Source organism: Podarcis gaigeae (genome assembly GCF_964106915.1).
Source record: "Podarcis gaigeae genome assembly, chromosome: 9".
Taxonomy (NCBI): Eukaryota; Metazoa; Chordata; class Lepidosauria; order Squamata; family Lacertidae; genus Podarcis; species Podarcis gaigeae.
Window position 1 is genome coordinate 64,285,097 of NC_139685.1, and position 22,304 is coordinate 64,307,400.

A 22,304-nucleotide genomic window follows, 5' to 3' on the forward strand; every position below is an offset into this window, starting at 1 on the left:
GAAGGTTGACCTCCTTGACCAAGTTCATTCAGCAACACCCATTTCTCTACACAAGCTACGTGCCAGTTTAATTCTATGGATTAATGCCATTTTCAGGAAACCGTTTTTAGAATGCCAGAAGGAGTGACAAAGTCCCATTTCTCCACTTGTATATTCCAGTCATCTGAGTTGAGCAAGAGACTTAACATTTCCCAGTACATGAAACCTGAGTCAACTCGGGTCTGATTGTCAGATATAGAAACAATCCGCTGGTTATTCATCACTTCCCCCATCCTTGTGTGTAACTCTGGAACTCAAGCAGCTTTCATTGTGCTGTATAGAAGAACCGGGCGAAATGTGGGAATGCACAGAGACTTACCATGCGCAAAGGAGGTCCCAGAGTTGAAAGGAACCAGAGCCCTATGTTGAGACCTTGCTAAGAAGAATAGTTGTGAATGGGAGAAGATTGGCAAAAGTTATTAGACTCAGGCTTTTCCACCCTTCCACCAGACCTTTCGGGAAAAGGTTTTTTCATATATCCTGTTTCCTTGGAAACATCAGGACCAGTGGCTTCTTTTATATATTTTTTTTAAATGTGGGGAGATAAATCTGCCCTTTGTACATGTTTCCCTTCAGTTGTTTCAGCAAATTTAAGTGTATTTTATACTCCCAAGAGCAGAGTAAAATTCACTGTTTAGTTCCGGGGGTTTTTGTAGAAGGCAAATGACCCCTGTCTCAAAGTGCTTTTTGGACCTTTTGGCAGGCTCGTGTAATGAAAGGAACCGTCATTGGAGAAAAATGGCTAAATTGACGCATCTTTATGCTACCCACCTCGTGCCCAGTAGCAGCTCTGGGATTTAACGGGGAGTCGGCAGGATGGGGTGGGGAGCACAATAAGACATTGCATTCACCTGGAAGAGGTGCACCATAAATTTAATGTACATGACTTCACCCAAAGAATCCTGGGAAACTGGTTTATTAAGGGTGCTGGGAATTTGTAGATCTGTGAGATCTACAAATCTTTGGGGAAAGCAATGTGTTTTAAATGTTTGACATGTATGCAGTCGGAGAGGTGTGACTCTGACTTTCTTGCATGCAACGTGCCATTTGGGGATTGTGGTCTTCTAAGGGCAGTTAGCCCTTTGGTTCATTTGCAACCCTGGTGCATAGCCAGGCTTTCTGCCTTAGAGATTTCACAGCATTGGCAAAAAGCAGCTTGCCTCACCCAATACACACACACACACACACACACACACACACACACCCATCCACCAGGTAGCCATTCTTTAGTTTATCTAAATAGTTCATTGCCTCTTTCAGTGAGAATGTTTACTTCTTTCTTTGGGCAATCTGTAGAAGGCAATTCGCCCATTTGATTGGGTTATGCTGAAGGAAGTGAAGGGAGACTGTCAGTGGTAGAAAAGGTTTTCCGTTGTTTGCTTAGCTACACACATGGGCAGAACTGTGAAGAAGATTTTTAGCAGGGCAAAAGGTAGTTGACCTTTCCCCCCAGATCTTGGCCTTGAACCTTCCAGCTTCCTCTGTTTAACTCCGCAGTGCGGAGGCACGCTGAAAATACCCCACAAAGCACTTAGAGCGTTTGATTGGAGAACTCTACTGTGAAGGTTCATTGTGACAACAGACTCATTGCATGTCTAAGAACAACAAATGCACACTGAGTTGCGTTTTAGTTTATAATGCAACGTGAGCATATGTCAATTCTACTTGCCATAACACAATATAAAAATAAATGTTTAGGGACTTACCAGTAACTGCCAAGTTGTGATGCACTGCATGACCTGTAAGGAGTTTGTCCTCATTGACCATTCTTGGAGCCGTTAAAAACAGCAAACTAGAGTTCAATCGTTTCTTTGATGGATGAGTTGAAACACATTTTGATCAACTCAATATGCTACCTGTAATTTAATTAGGCAGCAGATCTTTGAAAGGAGTACAACTTCAGATGGAAAGCACCAGAAATAGGCATTGTATCTTATGTAAGACCGAACAACAAATGTCTCTTCTAAGGGGGTCTCCAGACTGTCACTGCTTTGTGCATGCCAGAATGTTAGGTTTGCAGAATTAAAGTGGACCAAATTTGACTTTTTATGGTTTGGGAAGTGAAGGGGAAATGCATTGCAAAGTGTGGGGTGAATAAACGGAAAGATGTATAAACATCTTTCAAAGATGGATGCTCATTATCATATGACCAACCTGTAAACTATCCCAAGCAAATGCTCAGTAAAGACGAGATATAATCTAGCCTCAGCATAAGCTTTGTGCAAGCAAATAAGCACTCTATTCTGCCTTGGTCAGACCACACCTGGACTACTGTGTCCAGTTCTGGGTGCCACAGTTTTAGAAGGATGTGAGCATGAGCAGAGAAAAATGAACAAGATGATCAGGGGTCTGGAAACCAAGCCTTATGAGGAACGATTGAAGGAGCTGGGTATGTTTAGCCTTGAAAAAAGGACACTGAGAGGAGAGAGATGATAGCCATCTTCAAATATCTCAATGGCCGTTACATGGAAGATGAAACAAGCTTGTTTTCTTCTATTCCAGAGAGTAGGACTCAAACCAATGGCTTCAAGTTACAAACAAGGAGATTCTGACTAAACTTCAGGAAGAATATTTCGACAGTCAGAGCTTTTCAACAGTGGAACAGTCTCCCTTGGGAGGTTGTGGACTCTCCTTCCTTGGAGGTTTTTAAGCAGAGGTTGGATGGCCATCTGTCATCGATGCTTGAGTTGAGGTTCATGCATTGCAGGGGGTTGGACTTGATGACCCCCAGGGTCCTTTCCAACGCTATGATTCTATGATGACTACTCAATAAATGCTCTGGGAGAGCACATGCTTTGCATGGTCCCAGTTTCAGTTCCTGGCATCATCTGCTGAAACGGGTGAGGAACCTGTGGCCCTCCATTGTTAGCAGATTGCAATTTCTATTCTTCCCATTGAGTGTGGCCAATAGTCAGTGATGAGTGGTAGTCTAAAGGTAAAGCGACCCCTGACCATTAGGTCCAGTCATGACCGACTCTGGGGCTGCAGAGCTCATCTCGCTTTATTGGCCGAGGGAGCTGGCGTACAGCTTCCGGGTCATGTGGCCAGCATGGCTAAGCCGCTTCTGGCGAACCAGAGCAGCGCACGGAAACGCCGTTTACCTTCCCGCCGGAGCGGTACCTATTTATCTACTTGCACTTTGACGTGCTTTCGAACTGCTAGGATGGCAGGAGCAGGGACTGAGCAATGGGAGCTCATCCCGTCGCGGGGATTCGAACTGCCAACCTTCTGATCGGCAAGCCCTAGGCTCCGTGGTTTAACCCACAGCACCACCCACGTGCTTTGAGTGGTAGTCTAGAGGGCACCAAGTTCCCTACGCTGAGCTAGGATCAGGGGAAAACCAAACCTTAGTGTCAGGTAATGGTTATCTGTAGTGAGTAAAACTGCAAGCCTGGGTCTGTGGCTTGGCTTGGCTCTGGGTGTTAAGGCAGCAGCAGGAGTTGGAAACAGCTGAGCTGCCATAATTTTCTAACTGCACCAGCATGCTTGATCACTTATACTAAGCCTAATTTGGCTTAGTGTTGGCCAATGAACTGACCAAGATTTATTTAACTGGCACACAGTCCTAGTTAAGTCATTTCTTAGATATGAGAATTCTCCTATTACAGGCATTTGCCTTCTTTTTAGGGTACTTTCAAAAGGGCAGCCTCATTTGGATGTGCTTGTGCGAAAGTGCGCACACATGCCTGTGGGGGAGATCGTGACCTTGGGCACGAGTAAATCACGCTCATCAAGGTTCCCCTTTATACTTGCTCTTGCTGTCTTGGAAGTTGCTCATCATCGAGCTATTTAGCTAAAATGACACAGAGACGAAGAAAACATTTCCATTAACCTAGAGAAGGGCCATGATGGATAAGCAACCAAAGACATATATTTTTTAAATCAGGATTACCATTAAGGTAAAGGTAAAGGTACCCCTGCCCGTACGGGCCAGTCTTGCCAGACTCTGGGGTTGTGCGCCCATCTCACTCAAGAGGCCAGGGGCCAGCGCTGTCCGAAGACACTTCCGGGTCACGTGGCCAGCATGACATCGCTGCTCTGGCGCGCCAGAGCTGCACACGGAAACGCCGTTTACCTTCCCGCTAGAAAGCGGTCCCTATTTATCTACTTGCACCCGAGGGTGCTTTCGAACTGCTAGGTTGGCAGGCGCTGGGACCGAGCAACGGGAGCGCACCCCGCCGCGGGGATTCGAACCGCCGACCTTTCGATCGGCAAGCCCTAGGCGCTGAGGCTTTTACCCACAGCGCCACCCGCGTCCCCTAGGGTTACCATTGCTAACCATTAAAGATTGCTTGTTTGTATTTGAAATAGATTGCCTGGCAAAAATATTTAGGAACACAAACCCCCACCTGTCCCAGAATTGTTCATGTGTGAACGTTCGATGACCTGCTGAGATTGAGGTAGGGGTGCGTGCACGCGCACACACACACACACACACACTTCTGTAAGCTTCATTGCCTGTAATAAAAAAAAAAAACTTTGGTTATCACTTTCTACCGTGCTTCTTTTTGTTTAGGCTAGAGTCAATGTTAATAAAGGAAATGGACTCTGTCAATCTCCAGCTTTTCTGATGAGTCTTTCATAATTTTTCCCAGCACAGCAAGAGATACATGGAAGTTCAGGGTTGCTGCTGATATTGTGCAACAGTGAATGGGACTGAGAGGGGCAGTGGAATCTCAAATCCACTCCAATTACAGTTTAGTTATCATACCAGTATAAATTATGCCTCATTTGTACAATGTTATGCTGTGTAAGGAAGGGCAAGGATCACAGGAAATCTTAACCTGCCTGCTCTCTGGCACCCAAGATTTCAACATGAATTGCCCACACTGCCTTAGGTTTAAATTCACAACCATAAAGGCTGGAATCTTGCCGATATTTTAATTTTTTGAAGCAAAATGTGAAAAGTAAAGCCATAAATCTTAGAATGTCAAATTATATTCCCATACCTGAACCCGTGTGCCCTGTGCTCTAACCAGACCCCAGACCTGCTTGGCTTCACCAAGGCTTGTGCATCACGTGTCTTCAGTACATAGTCCTGGTGTGTGCACATGTGTGCCTTGCATGTGCACAGTGGCTGCACCAAAATACCTTGAAAAGCACTGCTCTCAAAGCGGCTCCGTCACATTGAGATTTTTCCTTTGTACTCTTCTCTTTGGACATTGTAAGAATCGGCACTTTAACAGCATGGAACCCCTTTTGCTCTCCCAGGAGGGCTCTTAGAAATACTGTGAGGTAAAACCAGCTTAGAAACGGCAAGGGTTTTTGCCAAGTAACAAAACCCTGACTAATCGTTGCCGTTTTGGAAACCAGCAGGGAGTAGGAGTGGACAGGGTGAGAGCGACAAGATTCACAGAAGTGGAATGGGCTGTCAGTCTGGACTCCCGCGCAACACACACAAAAGTATTTGACTACCAAAGTCCTGTGCAAACATGAATCTGCCATTATCAGTAATGGAGCAAATCGCATAAAGGTTACTGTCAAATAATGTGCGTAATGCCGCCTTTTATGTTCTCAGATGAGTCCTGTATACTTTTAAGCTTTTATTACAATGTATAAAGGGGAGGCGTTTTAATATGTTGGCTACAGTTGTGTGACTGTTTTGTTTCCAAATACTTTAATAGCATACTGTCAAAATATATGGCTTTCTCCTTTCATCTCAGCTCTGCAGAAAAGAAAGCAATTATTTAATCTCTTTAATTCTTCGAATTTCATCTTCCTCATGATTCCCCTTATTTTGTAACAATTCCCGTTCTTTGCTTAAGCTCGGATTGCAGTCATTCCAATGACGTTATTCGTTGATTTTTCCTGGTTGGAGAGACGAGGGCGGTGAGGGAGGGAGACTTGGCAAAAGGTGGTTCAATGAGTTACACCAGTAGTTTTGAGCTTGGCTTTTCCTCTGTATGCAAAGATAGACTGGTGGATTGAGCGGATGAGGCTAATAGTGGGTCCAGTGGTCAAGAAGGTGATTACTTCACATGCTGTAGAGGGAAATGAGGGGCAGATGGGGCTCATCAAGCTGGAAAGGGAGCCCTTTTGGAGAATGAAAACTCTGATCCTAAACCTCCATTGCCTTGCCAGATATCTTCAGGAGAAGTAAAGTTGTTGTTGTTTAGTCGTGTCCGGCTCTTTGTGACCCCATGGACCAGAGCACGCCAGGCACTCCTATCTTCCATTGCCTCCCACAGTTTGGTCAAATTCATGCTGGTAGCTTTGAGAACACTGTCCAACCATCTCGTCCTCTGTCATCCCCTTCTCCTTGTACCCTCAATCTTTTCCAAAGAGTCTTCTCTTCTCTTGAGGTGGCCAAAGTATTGGAGCCTCAGCTTCACGATCTGTTCTTCCAGTGAGCACTCAGGGCTGATTTCCTTAAGAATGGAGTGGTTTGATCTTCTTGCAGTCCATGGGACTCTCAAGAGTCTCCTCCAGCACCATAATTCAAAAGCATCAATTCTTCGGCGATCATCCTTCTTTAGGGTCCAGCTCTCACTTTCATACATTGCTACTGGGGAAACCATAGCTTTAACTATACGGACCTTTGTTGGCAAGGTGATGTCTCTGCTTTTTAAGATGCTGTCTAAAGGCTAAGGAGTAAATCTGGAGTAGAGTCCCTAAGGCATTTGGGTGGCACCTTCCAGCAGCCAAGCTGGTGCCAAAGGTATTGCTCTGCTTTCATTTGGACTACATCAGCATAGCCAAGAAGGGGGTCCTGTCATCTGGGCAGCTCAAGACCTCCATACACACTGCCAGTTGAGAATGTGTAGGAAATGGAAGACCCATGAGAACCCTGGCGGAGGTATACCATCATGAGAATTAAGCCAGAATTAAGCCAGAAGCAGTGATAGATTTCAAGGCAGGTCAGATGGGTAGGTTAAGAGGAACCTGTGAACTTGCAGATGATGCTGGACTCCCATTCATCTGAGTCAATGGCCAATAATCAAGGATGATGGGAGTTGTAGTTCAACAACATCTGTTCCCTGTCCCTGGACTAGACTGTCTACTTCAGGGGTTGGGAAACTTTTCCAGCCGGAGGGCCACATTTCCTTCTAGGTGATCTGCCTGGGGCCGCATCCCACCAGCAGTGAGTGATATCAGAAACAAAAGTGGGCAGAGCACCAAATATTAAATTTACCCGGCTACAGTAGGCTTGTTTCTACACAGACTCATGTTTTTATCCTACATCCAGGCAAGGATTATATTATCAGAGTTGCAGGACACAGTCTAGTCAGGGATAAACGCTCAAGGACAGTGCAAAGCAGGGGTAGGAAGGGGTGTTGGCTGTGGAGAGTTTGGAGGGCCAGATTGAGAGACTGCATCTCTCAACCTCATCCCCCCCAGCCTGAGGTTTCTCATCCCTGATCTTCTGAGCTTCTTCCAGATTTCAAGAAGTCATGGAAGGTCTTCTCGAAAGAGGTATACATCCACCTTTGTTACACCCCCCCCCCCAAGAACAGGTGTGGATATTTCTCTTTTGCCATGCATTTTAATTTGTGCGAAGCGTTGATCTGCTGCATGTGTTTACCTGTGGCCCCATATAATTTCCTTTTAGTGTTTTATGCTGTTTACCCAGGAATCTGTTGGGCATGGGACGGAATGCAAATATTTAAAATAAATACACTAACAAGAAATATTTGCATATTCAGTGGCACTGGGCTCGTTCTAAGAAGGGTGGCAGACTGAAAAAGATAGCCATGGTTGAGTGCTGTGCCCTGCCCCCAACTTTCTAATTTCCAGTCCTTTCGCTTCAATGAAGGGAAGCAGAAGTCAATGGTGTTTATGTGAGCTGTCTTCTGCCCTCAAAAGACCTGTTCACTCCTGCATGATTTATCGTGCACTGCGTAACAATGCCAACAACGTCAACTAGGCACCCAAATTCTTTCATTAGGCTGTAATTCTGTGTTGTGGCTGTTAAGTTTCAGAATACCATAAATGGAGAAGGACAAGCTTCTCAGTGAAGCATTCTGGCCCATTTGGGTGGACATACATGGACTTCAGAAAAGTCCTCTTTTATCAGGACACTGGCATTAGTTTGGTGAGTAAAGTAAACTCCAACTGGACTTTTTACCCATATTTATACCCAAGAAACATACTGCTGAGAACAAGTAAGAGAGAGAACCATCACTTCACCTCTGTTATAATAATAATAATAATAATAATAATAATAATAATAATAATAATAATAATTTATTATTTGTACCCCGCCCATCTGGCTGGGTTTCCCCAGCCACTCTGGGCGGCTTCCATAGAAACCAGAAAACACTAAAATATCATACATTAAAAACTTCCCTGAACAGGGCTGCCTTAAGATGTCTTCTGAATGTCAAGTAGTTGTTTATCGTTTTGACAACTGATGGAAGGGCGTTCCACAGGGCGGGCGCCACTACCGAAAAGGCCCTCTGCCTGGTTCCCTGTAGCTTTGCTTCTCGCAATGAGGGAACCGCCAGAAGGCCCTCGGCACTGGACCTCAGCGTCTGGGCAGAACGATGGGGGTGGAGACGCTCCTTCAGGTATACTGGGCCGAGGCCGTTTAGGGCTTTAAAGGTCAACACCAGCACTTTGAATTGTGCTCGGAAACGTACTGGGAGCCAGTGTAGGTCTTTCAAGACCGGTGTTATGTGGTCTCGGCGGCCGCCCCCAGTCACCAGTCTAGCTGCCGCATTCTGGATTAGCTGTAGTTTCCGAGTCACCTTCAAAGGTAGCCCCACGTAGAGCGCATTGCAGTAGTCCAAGCGGGAGATAACTAGAGCCTGCACCACTCTGGCGAGACAGTCCGCGGGCAGGTAGGGTCTCAGCCTGCGTACCAGGTGGAGTTGGTAGACAGCTGCCCTGGATACAGAATTGACCTGCGCCTCCATGGACAGCTGTGAGTCCAAAATGACTCCCAGGCTACGCACCTGGTCCTTCAGGGGCACAGTTACCCTATTCAGGACCAGGGAGTCCTCCACACCAGCCCGCCCCCTGTCCCCCAAAAACAGTACTTCTGTCTTGTCAGGATTCAGCTTCAATCCATTAGCCGCCATCCATCCTCCAACCGCCTCCAGGACCTTCACCGCCTTCACTGGTTCTGATTTGAAAGAGAGGTAGAGCTGGGTATCATCTGCATATTGATGGACACCCAGTCCAAACCCCCTGATGATTTCTCCCAGCGGCTTCATATAGATGTTAAAAAGCATGGGGGAGAGGACAGAACCCTGAGGTACCCCACAAGTGAGGGCCCAAGGGTCTGAACACTCATCCCCCACCACCACTTTCTGAACACGGCCCAGGAGGAAGGAGCGAAACCACTGTATAACAGTGCCCCCAGCTCCCAACCCCTCTAGACGGTCCAGAAGGATGTTATGGTCGATTGTATCAAAGGCCGCTGAGAGATCCAGCAGAACTAGGAAACAACTCTCACCTTTGTCCCTAGCTCGCTGGAGATCATCAACCAGTGCGACCAAGGCAGTTTCAGTCCCATGATGAGGCCTGAACCCCGATTGGAAGGGATCCAAATGGTCCGCATCCTCCAGGCGTGCCTGGAGTTGTTCAGCAACCACACGCTCAATCACCTTGCCCAAGAATGGAAGATTTGAGACTGGGCGATAGTTGGCCATACTGGCCGGGTCTAATGATGGTTTTTTAAGAAGCGGCTTAACGACCGCCTCTTTCAGCAGATCTGGGAATGTTCCCTCACAGAGGGAAGCATTCACCACCCCGCAGAGCCCATCGCCCAGCCCTTCCCAGCTTGCTTTTATTAGCCAGGATGGGCAAGGATCAAGGAGACAGGTGGTTGGTTTCACACGTCCAAGCAGCCTGTCCACATCCTCGGGGGTAACGGATTGAAACTGATTCCATGCAACTTGACCAGACAGGGCTCTAGCACTCTCCCGCCCCAGCCCTGCTCCCACGGTGGTGTCTAGCTCCTTCCGAATATGAGTGATTTTATCTGCAAAAAACTTTGCAAAATCGTTGCACGAGATCTTGGGGTCTTTACAAGGCCCCGGTGGTAAAGGTGGTTCTGTTAAATTGCGGACCACCTGAAAGAGTCTCCTGCTACTATTTTCTGCAAATGCAATAGAGGCAGTGAAGAAAGTCTTCTTCGCCGTCGCTATCGCCACTTGGTAGGCTCGACGTTGAGCTCTAACCTGTGTCCGGTCAGATTCGGAGTGAGTTTTCTGCCACCGACGCTCTAGCCGTCTCAGCGATTGTTTCATCGCCCTCAGCTCCGAAGAAAACCACGGGGCTGTCCGGGCTCCATGCAATCGGAGAGGGCGCTTCGGAGCCAGGCAGTCAATAGCCCTGGTTAACTCCGCATTCCAGCGGGCCACCAGGGAATCAGCTGAAAGGCCATCAACATGGGATAAAGCATCCCCTACCACTCTCTGGAAACCATTTGGATCCATTAAGTGGCGGGGGCGGACCATCCGAATTGGTCCCACCTCCCTGCAGAGGGGAAGGGTCGCGGAGAAGTCCAGTTGCACCAGGAAGTGATCTGACCATGGCACTTCTTTGGTTTCACTTTTACTTAGTGTCAGATCACCCACGTCACTAGAGGTGAATACCAGGTCTAAGGCATGTCCATGACTATGAGTTGGGCCCAACTTATTCAGGGACAGCCCCATGGAGGCCATGCTTTCCACGAAGTCCCGAGCGGCCCCTTGTAAGGTCGTGTCAGCATGGATGTTAAAATCCCCTAGGACAACCAAGCTAGGAGTCTCCAGGAGAACATCCGCCATGACCTGAAGCAGCTCGGACAGGGAATCCTTGGTGCGGCGGGGAGGTCGGTACACCAAAAGGAATCCTGTACTGCCCCTATTGCCCAACGTCCAGAACATGCACTCAGAAAACTGGGTCTTCCCAGTAGGACGCCTGATGCAAACTAATGACTTCCTAAAAATCACTGCAACCCCCCCTCCCCGCCCACATGACCTGGGTTGCTGTGCGTAAGAGAAACCCGGTGGGCAAACGGCAGCAAGGACAGGCCCATCTGCTTCCTTCAACCAGGTCTCTGTCACACATGCCAGGTCAAATCCTCCATCCACAATCAGGTCGTGGATGGCAGTGGTTTTATTCATCATTGACCTGGCATTACACAGCAACACCTTCAGGTCATGTGGGTTTCCCCTGTTGATTCCAGTATCCATCCGGTCAAGGCCAGACCCGGAGGCAGGGATAGTCTTCAAACAACGACTAAACCTGCTTCTCGGTAATGACATGGTCTGGTCTTAGCATAACTCCGCCTCCTGCCCATGATCACCGAGATCGGATGTCCCAGTGCTTCCGCCCCTGTGGAACTTGTCCCAGCCAAACAACAGAAAACAAAAACAGAACAATTATACTAAAATTAATCCCCAACCAAATATCCATAAACAGACCCACCCACCCCCAACAGAGGAAAAAAGGAAAAAGAGAAATACAAATTTAAATTGCCACCGACTGCTTGAGGACATTTTAAAACACATTAACCACTTGGAACAGGGAAGCAATTGCAGAACACTTCCCAGCTTCCCCAAAAGTTTGTTCCAAATAAGGTCCTTGGCTACGCCTCCAGGGCCAGTTGGAAAAAGCCCTGGAAGGGAGCAGGCCCTGCAGTCCTCACCCAGCCGATGTTACTAACTCTTAGGCAAATTCTGTGGCTGTTGGGATACATTTTGGTGAAGGAGCGTTAGAATTAGATGCCGACTGTAAAGCCACAAACACATTTTTCCACTTATGCTGATGATGATCTTTGTAGTCGGCTGATAACTTCGTTTATCTTGACATTATCTCCAAGTGGCCCACTTTTCCGCCTGGTTCCGGAAGTTTCTCCTGCCTGTTTTCAGAAGCTTCTTGCTCCATTTCTTTGGCCTGCTATTCCTTCCTTTCAAGTTCCTGTGCAGCCTCTTCACTGATGGACAACAGTGGAATAATGTTCCATTATCTAGGATGGACCACATTTCTCTCTCTCGCTCTCTCCCCCCCCCCCTCTCTCTCTCTCTCTCTATCTCTCTTTCTATATATATATATATATTCAGTGTACTTGCACAGCCTCCAATGTCTTTTGGCTCCTACTTGTGTTTGCAGAGCTCTTGTGAAAGCAGGCGAGACAGTGAGAATTTCCTGGAGGCCACCCAGCGACTGGGGCAGTAATGGGTGTGGCAGGTTTGGGCTCTCATATATCTTAGCTGCTGCCCAAAATATCTCCTTGGAGGCCTGCTTAATGGATAAGGGATTACTTAGGTTCAATTCGTTGAATTTCCCTGTTCTTCCCAAAACAGTCTATAAATTAACACCTTGGCTGGAGTGATGCCTAAAAGCTTGGGGGAACTTCATAATGCAGCCTTGGATGATAAACCCTAGATCGTTTAAAACGTCAGCTGTGCCATGGGGGGAAAAATTGGAGAGGCAGTGCTTTTTTGAGAGTCACGGACAGGCAGTGCACGAAATGTCACCCCCTCAGTGAGGGCACCCAGGACGGTCCGCCTTCACTGCCTCCCTGGGGCGATCACACAGGGCCCTCGGACATTTAACGGTTTATTGATCCCTGTGCCACCACTGTGCTCCCCGCTGCCACCAATCAGTTACTCTCTGGTAAAACACTGAGTCCAGTCAGTTGTTAAAAGTGAACCAAAAAAACCAAGTTTATTTTACAAGCATTAACAAGTTTGTGGTTTCTCAGATAATATTCCTGTCAGTATCTTAACTTTAGTTTCTTTACTGGCCTATACCTTCCTAATACCTTCTGACTGATTATCTCAACTGTTTGATTCCTGTTAACAAATTCTCTCACGCCAGACTAGCCCAACCCACAGACCTATCTTCCCTCTCTCTCCTAACTCCAGACTGTCTTCTCAACCACCCTAACTCTTCCAAAAAACCCTCTGTGCTTAAACCTTATACACAGTTAACTCTGCCCCTTGGGTTCCCATTGGTTAGTCATTTTACAATTAGTTAACCCTTTCCTTATGAACCCAGTATAATGTTACACACCTAGGAGGGCGAAGGCCGCCACCCCCTTCCTACGCCCCTGGCTGAGAGCCTGCTTGAAAGGACACTTGGTGAAGCTGAGGAGGGCATTTTGACCGCTGGGCTTACCCCACCCACCTTTCAGTCATGCAACATCATTATGGCCGTATTGACAGGTGGGTTCTCCCGCCCACCTGTCAAATTCAGCCTGCGATTTGGATCCTGATAAGGATTTGGCGTGTGGATCCTGAGCTAGATCAGGGGTCAGCAAACTTTTTCAGCAGGGGGCCGGTTCACTGTCCCTCAGACCTTGTGGGGGGGGGGCGGACTAGATTTTGAAGGGGGGGGATGAACGAATTCCTATGCCCTACAAATAACCCAGAGATGCATTTTAAATAAAAGGACATATTCTACTCATGTAAAAACACGCTGATTCCTGGACTGTCCGTGGGCCGGATTGAGAAGGCGATTGGGCCGGATCCGGCCCCTGAGCCTTAGGTTGCCTACCCATGAGCTAGATCAGGGGTCAGCAAACTTTTTCAGCAGGGGCCAGTCCACTGTCCCACAGACCTTGTGGGGGGCCGGACTATATTTTGTCATTTTGGAAAAAAATGAACGAATTCCTATGCCCCACAAATAACCCAGTGGTGCATTTTAAATAAAAGGACACATTCTACTCATGTAAAAACACGCTGGTTCCCGGACCATCTGCGGGCCGGATTTAGAAGGCGATTGGCCTGGATCCGGCCCCTGGGCCTTAGTTTGCCTACCCATGAGCTAGATGAACCAAGGGTCTGAAACCTTGGTGGATGGATGGAATAAGGTTGTGTGTTTGTGCTTCTGTGGCCTTCTCTGGTGGATAAATAGGTATTGATAAAGATCTCATCTCTAAAGGGTCACCCAGGGAGCAGTTCAAGCTGGGACAGCCACTCGACTTACATAAACCTTTATGGAGGCAGAGGGGGTAACTTGAGCAGGCATTGCTCCATCAAGAAGCAACAGCAGCTTAGAGAAATCTCTCACTTTGCTGTTAGCATCTGCCAAGAGAGTTGATTACTTTCCCCCCATGACAGTGGGAAAGTGTGACGGCCCCTCCAGACGTTCTTTTTTTATTGGGTATTTGTGATGGCTTGTGTTCATGATGTTTGTGGGGTGGTTAAACGCAGTCCTGCTTTGAACACCATTTGTGCCTGCAAAGGTTTTGGGGTGTTTGCCATGGGTGCGTGTCCCGTAATTTCCTTGTGCCAACTTCTATGATCCTCACATGTCCTGCATATTTGTTTTATTGCTGCTGAAGCTGTTCTAACACTTCCTCTTGCGTAATGGTAGGTGTTACATAAGCAGAAGAAGGAGATGTAAACATACGAGTTACATAAAGATAATGGCCTAAATGTGAAAATTAAATAAGAGAGTCACATACATCAAATGGTTTTGATGGTTTTACTTGTTACGGTGCCATAAATATAGCTGAGTTGCCGTTATTAAGCTATTCAGCGCCCCTGCCGACATAATGTACATAATTGCTTAAACCACTAATTGTATGGCATTATTTCTGCCTTGGCAGTCTGAGCTCCGTGTAGCTTATGAGCTACACAATAATCATCATATTGTTTAAAACCACCTCATGATTTGGATAACATTATTGTGAGGCAGTAATAGAAAGGGAGCGGGGACGCAGGTGGCGCTGTGGGTTAAAGCCTCAGCGCCTAGGACTTGCCGATCAAAAGGTCGGCGGTTCGAATCCCTGCGGCGGGGTGCGCTCCCGTTGCTCGGTCCCAGCGCCTGCCAACCTAGCAGTTCAAAAGCACCCCCAGGTGCAAGTAGATAAATAGGGACCGCTTACTAGCGGGAAGGTAAACGGCGTTTCCATGTGCGGTTCTGGCTCGCCAGATGCAGCTTTGTCACGCTGGCCACGTGACCCGGAAGTGTCTGCGGACAGCGCTGGCCCCTGGCCTCTTGAGTGAGATGGGCGCACAACCCCAGAGTCTGTCAAGACTGGCCCGTACGGGCAGGGGTACCTTTACCTTTACCTTTAATAGAAAGGGAACACACAAAAAGCCTTAATTGCGCCTGCTGTGACATCATGGTTCCTGTGTACATTCCCAGCTTTATTTATTTTTTTACACTTTGCTTCAATGTGCTGTGAGGTTCCTGTTGGACTCTCATCACTACAGATTTGTGCTTGCTTTTTTTTTAACCATTGCCTTACAGCAGGAGGTTGGGTTTTTCATCCATTGGGTACGGGGGGGTGTGTGTGTGTGGAAATGCTGACTCACTATTTGCTGTGAATTCATGGCACTGTATCATTTTATTTTATTTTTTAAAAAACCAACCCCAGCCTGCCTGCTGCAATTGAGCTGGGAAGATTTCTCTGCCCCTTACCCATGCCCCCCCCCTTTTACTATGTTTCTCTAGGTTGCAAAGTGCAAGCAAGAAGGATCTTCTCCAGCATGCTTGGTGCCGCAGCCAAAACTGTCAGATGGAATTCCTTGCGTTAGGGTCCATTTAACGGACAGTTTGCGCTCGGAGGAGATGGATTTAGCTGACGAAATCTCCTTTATAAGCAGTGCTGCATTCTTCACCAGGTTAGTGTTCCTTTTTTCTCCTCCATATACAATGTGTAGCTTGCAAATTCAACGTTTCAGACCATTGGTGTGCTAGCTGGTTGCACAAAGCAGATTTACAGCATTGCAGCAGAGCCTGTGAACGCTGGGGAAATTTTTAAGCATGGAGCAGCTAGCTTCGTCCGCATTAAATCAGGCCTCTGCTGTGTATTATCCTATTGAAAAAAGGATGCTGTGCTTACATGCATGCCTAAAACTCTGGAATGCTAACGGGAGCCTGGGAGAAAGATGCCTTAAAGATGACTGTCATCAAAGTTAATAGGTTTGGTAGGAGAGTGAGATGCACTCTAAAGCCATTTCTGCGACTAATTAGATTTAAGTGTGTGTGTGTTTTTAAAATAAAAGGCAGCCCTTTTCAGGGCTTCTGTTTGCAAAGAAGCAAGACTAGCTTAAAAGAATGCTTCTGTTTCTTAGACGTCATTCTCACAAAACAAAACTGGGTTGGAGCTCACTTGTTTTCCGGATTTGTTACGGTACTTTTTAACGCTAGCTTGAAAATGTTGCTGTTCTCTAGCCACTGCTGGCCAGCCTTGGATTCAGTAGACAATGCCCTGTGCCTCTCTTGGAAGCGGCATCCTATGTCCTCCAAGAGGGGCAGTACCATAGAGCCCTATCCCGATAGCCCTATAAAGCCCATAATGCAAAGTGCCCTGCCCTTCTCTGAAGGGATGGGTGGGCGAAGAGTTGGTAGATGCAAGAAGCTAAAGAGACAGGCAATGTCCTCTTTTGCCTCTGACCAGTCACTAAGCATGTTGCCCTGGAAGGTTGGCCAGAGGGGAATGCAGCCCACAGTTGTTGTTTTGTTTTAGAAAAGTTTTTTCCGCCCCTGAGGTAGAATGAGATGCCTGATGCCGCTGGGGCAGAACAGCAGGCTGTTGGAGGTGTGGCCACACCAGCACTCTTTATCATACAGTTTTATAGTCCCCCAAAGAATCCTGGGAACTGTAGTTTGTTAAGGGTGTTGAGAGTTGTTAAGAGACCCCTATTCCCCTCACAGAGTTCCCTGGGGAGAGAAAATTATTGTTAAATCATTCTTGTATGTCTGGTGTGAATATGGCAACTTCTTCATTTGTATTTTCATTTGTGTTTGGGCTAACACAGAGATGCAATTCAGGAATCTCGGGACAGGAATAAGTAGGAATCAGTTTTCAAGCCGCCGTTCCCCCACCCGGTTCAAAGTGGCTGCCACCTTGAAATAAATATATCACAATGGTCCCTCCTCAGCTTTATGGGAATCCCTTTCAGAAGATCTCAAAGCCATGCAAGAATCCCCTATAGCAATTCCAGGAGCAGTTTCCTTGACTTCTCAGTTTTGTTTTGCTTTGAACTGCGTTTGCTTTGAACAATTTTGTTTTGCTTTGAACAGACTATTTTCCTTATTTTTAAGACATTGCCCTGTGAGTAAAACTTGACTAGGCCAGAAGCTGCTCCCGTTGCTTATTTGACTTCTGTGAGGCTAGAGGGGAAAGTCTGGAAACAGGGAAATGGATGTGTTGAATGCCTAAAGTGTCAGCCCTTTGTACTATCCAGATCAAGCCACCTGTTGTGACATTGCTTCCGCCTTCCACCCTCGTTCTGTGCTGCGATGCACCAGGGCAAAGCATTGTAGAGAACCCAAGACTGTTGACAGGGTTCAGCACCATGAATTGCAAACTCCCAGTGGACAGCTCCCTTTCCCTGCCCGCTCCATGCTCTTTAATACCAGCCTCTGCACCTGTCTTCCTCCAAGTAAGAGTTTTTCCTGTGTAGCTAGCTGGGTCTTTTGTTTTTTACTAAGAAAGGGTTTATTTATGAATTTGCTAAGAAATGCAGAGCCTTGCTATCCCAGAGGTCTTTAGCATTCCCCTTGGTCTGTTTTCCTATCCATCCCCCAGCTAACCATCAACTCTTCTGCCCTCATTGCAGCTGCTTGTTTCGTTTGTTGTCTCTTGGCTAGACTAGGGACTTTGTCCCACGTGAAGCTGAGGTGAAGGCACCTTGTGTGTGCATTACGAGAGGAATGTGGACACCTTCCGGTTTTTTACTTGTCCATGGCTGTCATGGGACTCTCAGGTGCCATTGGCAAACATATACCTTATTTTTTGGCTCATAGGGCGCACTAGCCCATAGGACGCACCTAGTTTTTTTGGGGGGAATAAAGAAAAAAAATTATTTTCCCCCCAGGCACGGGGCTGGGGCGGGGGAAGCCCAAGCTTCCCCCGACCCCAGCCCCCAGTGGAGGCAGCACTCCACAAGCCGTGGGAGAGCTGCGCAAAGTCGCGCAGCTCTCCCACGGCTTGCAGATAGCTTCCTGAAGCCTGGAGAGTGAGAGGGGTCAGTGCGCACCGACCCCTCTCACTCTCCAGGCTTCAGCGAAAGCCTGCATTCGCCCCATAGGATGCACACACATTTCCCCTTCATTTTTGGAGGGGAAAAAGTGCGTCCCATAGGGCGAAAAATACAGTATATTTACTTAATTGGAGTAATCCATTTTCTTGTTTTGCCCAAGCATGGGGAATCTGCAGCTTGAGGACCTAATATGCTCCGTGGGGGAGCCTGGAGGGAGAGAAGGAAGGTGAGGGTGGGGAAAGCTGCTGGGAAACTGGGCAAAGTTGATGGCATGAAGAAAGGAGCAGGAGAAGCATTTGACAAGGAAAGGAAGGGACATGGTGCAGTGGTAGAGCATTTGTTTTGCATGCAGAAGATCCTAGGTTCAGTCCCCAGTTTCTCCAGATTGGCTGGGAGAACTCGCTGTCCAAAAGAGCTTCTGCCAGTAGGGCATGTCATTTTAGGGAGTGAAACTTAATGTTTGAAAATATCTTCCATGATGAGTCTTAAAAAAATACGTTTTGGGGGTGTGAGGATTTTTTTTATTTTTTTGTAACTGGTAAGCCTATGTTTGATGAAGAAGCATGTGAACTGCTTTCAGAAAACCAAAGAATTTTAATTTTCTCTCTGAAAATGTCAGGCAATGGTAAATAATAATAATAATAATTAATAATAATAATAATAATAATAATAATAATAATAATAATAATAATAAAAATGATATAACTGCAAGTACTTGACAATTGTTTTAAAGATTTCTGTGCAATTTTATGCCCATTGTGCTTACACAGCAAGACTAAATAATATCAATTTAGCCAAAGTATATTTTGTTGTATTTTTAAAATAATGTTTATTAAGAGTTTTTTAATTACAATATAAATAAGCAAACAAAAATATTACATATCATAACATCTTTTCTTATCTTCTTTGGACTTCCTCACATCTCCCACTCCTGCGTTCCAAATTATGAAAATTAAACCAGCAATTTATCACCTTGTCTCCATCCTGACTGTCTATTTTTCCAATGTTATATCTCAAATTTTAGATACATTTATTTCACTCTTTAACAAATTAAACTTAGCCTAATAATTATCTAAAAATTTGTTTTTTCTTAAATTTAACTTATCTTCATAATTCACTTCGTCTGTTTTAATGGTGCCAAATTGTTTATAATCAAGCATCCTTCTTAACATTCATACAATTTACAATATTTTTGCAAGTAAATCTTGAATTTTTTCTAGTCTTCTTCTACCGTCTCCTCTCCCAGGTCTCGGATTCTGCCGGTCATCTCGGCCAGTTCCATGTAGTCTATCTGTTGCATCTGCCATTCTTCCAGTGTGGGTAAATCTTGGCTTTTCCAATGCTTAGCTAAAAGTATCCTTGCTGCTGTTGCTGCATACATAAAAAATGTTCGGTCCTTCTTTAGCACTCTCTGGCCGACAATACCCAAAAGGAAGGCCTCTGGTTTCTTAGGGAAGGTATACTTAAATACCTTTTTCAGCTCATTATATATCATTTCCCAGAAAGCCTTCACTCTAGGACAAGTCCACCAAAGGTGAAAGAACGTTCCTTCATTTCCCATACATTTCCAACATTTGTTATCAGACAAGTGGTATATTTTTGCAAGTTTGACTGGGGTCATGTACCATCTATATATCATTTTCAATACATTTTCTTTCAAAGCATTACATGCAGTAAAGTTCAGCCCAGTAGTCCACAACCTTTCCCAGTCCTCAAACATAATATTATACCCAATGTCCTGTGCCCACTTTATCATAGCCGATTTAACCGTTTCGTCTTGTGTGTTCCATTTTAACAGCAAGTTATACATTCTTGAAAGTATCTTAGTCTTAGGCTCTAACAATTCCGTTCCTAACTTCGATTTTTCCACCTGGAATCCTAACTTTTTATCAAGTTTGAAAACTTCTTTAATCTGAGCGTAGTGTAACCAGTCTCTAGCCAAAGTATATTTTGAATTCTCAAAGTCATTTTTAGCACCCATCATTTTGGGAATTTGAAAGCTGAAAAATTCAACACGCTCTATTCTGCCAGCCAGTGGAGACAGTACTGAGCTAGATGCACCAGTGGCCTGATTCTGTGTATGGCACCTCCCTGTGTCCCCAGGCAAGTGGCCACAAGGTCTGTGTTCTGCCTCCACTGTCATGGGCATTATTCCTCCGAATACTAGTTGCTGGCAACTGCAAGGAGGGAGAGTGCTGATGCACTCAGTTCCTGTTTCAGGCTTCCCCCAGGCATCTGCTTGGGTGCTGTGAGACTGGGATGCTGGACTAGTTGGAACCTTTACCCCTTAAGTGATCAATTCAGAGCTGTAGCAGGACTGATCTGTTGATCGCTGGACAGGTAGCGAAGTATAGGGAGAGAGGGGAGACGCATCCTGTCCACTTTGGGCTGCTCTAGCCTCCCCTATTGCAGATGCATTGCTGATATTATCCCCAAACAAATGCACCCCTCTGCAGTGGGCAGGAAGGATTCCCTAACTGCTGGTTTAGCCTTTGCACAACATCAAGAAAAAATATGGAAATGGAAAGTGGTATACTAGCAAATACTAGCTTCAGAAGATGGTTTTTCCTCGGGATCATCCTGCTAATCATCAGTCCTCCACCACACCAAATCCTTTATTCACATGCATCTGCTTTGCAAGTTTTCTTTATAAAATCAAAAGCCCAGCTTTTGGGCTGCTGTTGTTTGTTTTTCCAGTTCTGTGCAATGCAGAGTTTCACTGCTATTAGCAGGTATATTGTGCATTCTTTATAAGACAAAGACTCAGTTGTCACTGTCTGTACTTTTCTGCAGTTTGTTTCCCTCTGACCTCACTGCTTACAATCGGCCACACACACACCAAACCATGGATATGCATAAAGGTAAAGGACCCCTGACCATTAGGTCCAGTCGTGACCGACTCTGGGGTTGCGGCGCTCATCTCGCTTTATTGGCCAAGGGAGCCAGCTTCCGGGTCATGTAGCCAGCATGACTAAGCCACTTCTGGTGAACCAGAGCAGCGCAAGGAAACGCTGTTTACCTTCCCGCTGGAGTGGTACCTATTTATCTACTTGCACTTTGATGTGCTTTTGAATTGTTAGGTTGGCAGGTATGGATATGCATACCTGTAACAATTCAGATATCAGATGAAGTGGACTGTTGGTTCATGAAAGCTTATGCCAGGGTGGTCCAGCACATGGCCCGAGAGCCTCATGTGGCCCTCAAGGCCTTTTTGGCAGCCCTGTGGGTTAAACCACTGAGCCTAGGGCTTTCTGATCAGAAGGTCGGCGGTTCGAATCCCTGCAATAGGGTGAGCTCCCGTTGCTCGGTCCCTGCTCCTGCCAACCTAGGTCAGGGGTCCCTTTACCTTTACCTTTACAGCAACATTTGACTCCCCTCTCAGCCCTCATGCTGCCTTCCCAAAGACAGGTAAGCGAGGCGCTGGGCTTTGTGAAGGAGGCATAAGGGCGCTGACAGGGTCCTTCTTCCCAAAGTGTAGTTACTGTTTTGGGAAGGAGAAGTGAGGAATCAAAGTACTCTTGCAGCCCATCTGGTATGAAAAGTTGGACCGCACTGGCTTATGCTGTCATAAAATTGTTAGCCTTTAAAATGCCACAACACTCTTAGAAACTAGCTTCCAGGTCATTGCTGCCAAGCTCCCAGTGGTTGATGAGGATGTGGGGGTTATTTTACACAGGTATTGTTTGTGGTTTTGCATGGACGCCTCAACATTAAAGTGCATTTATGTTTATGCTTTCAAATACGTTGCAGCTCACTTGGAGACGTCTGTGTAACAAGCGATGAACAAGTCCAATTCATAATAATCCAACCTCAGAGCTGTTGTGTAGCGTTGGCAGTTCTGCTGGAACAGAGTTAAGTGGTAAAGGGTGAGAAAGTAAGCAGGCTCTTATGTTCTTTCGGTGTATTCTGCCAGAGATTTTGCGATTGCAGTATACGCTGCCATGGGTATTTGCCAGGGGAAGTACACTGTGTCACCTTGCGGGTATGCTTGGATGTTTCCAGAGTGAAGCTTTGCTTTCGTGCCAATGCTGTACTTCTCAGCCTCGCTTATACGGCTTCCTGTTCCAATGGTAAAGGGTTTATTGGGTTCACAGTCCTCTAGCAACGTCATAAACAAGGTGGAGATGTATGTGTGTGGGTGTATCTTAATTCCTAGGGTTACTGCAACACTCAAACAGTCCTGTCCTTTTCACAGGACAGGGCAATAGGTGCAGTGTTTGAAAATCAGATACAGTATATAAACTAATTACCAAATGACACCGTAAACCTAGGCTGCAGTTACCACAGTGAAATGTCTAGGCCCCTTTTTTGTTTTTGCAGTGGGGCTTCTTCTTCTTTGTATTATTATTATTATTACTATTATTATTATTTTCATTTCTATACCATTTT

The 22,304-nt window shown here is 46.2% G+C and overlaps 1 protein-coding gene across 2 annotated transcripts in view; it reads left to right on the forward strand.

The window, feature by feature from the left end:
* Positions 1-22,304, forward strand: part of FAM13A (family with sequence similarity 13 member A) — a 146,057-nt gene that overhangs the window by 40,301 nt on the left and 83,452 nt on the right. For both annotated transcript variants that reach the window (XM_083756397.1, XM_083756396.1), the window contains one exon: positions 15,379-15,548. In XM_083756397.1, the coding sequence (XP_083612523.1) occupies positions 15,379-15,548 (170 nt within the window). The remainder of the gene's footprint in view (positions 1-15,378; positions 15,549-22,304) is intronic.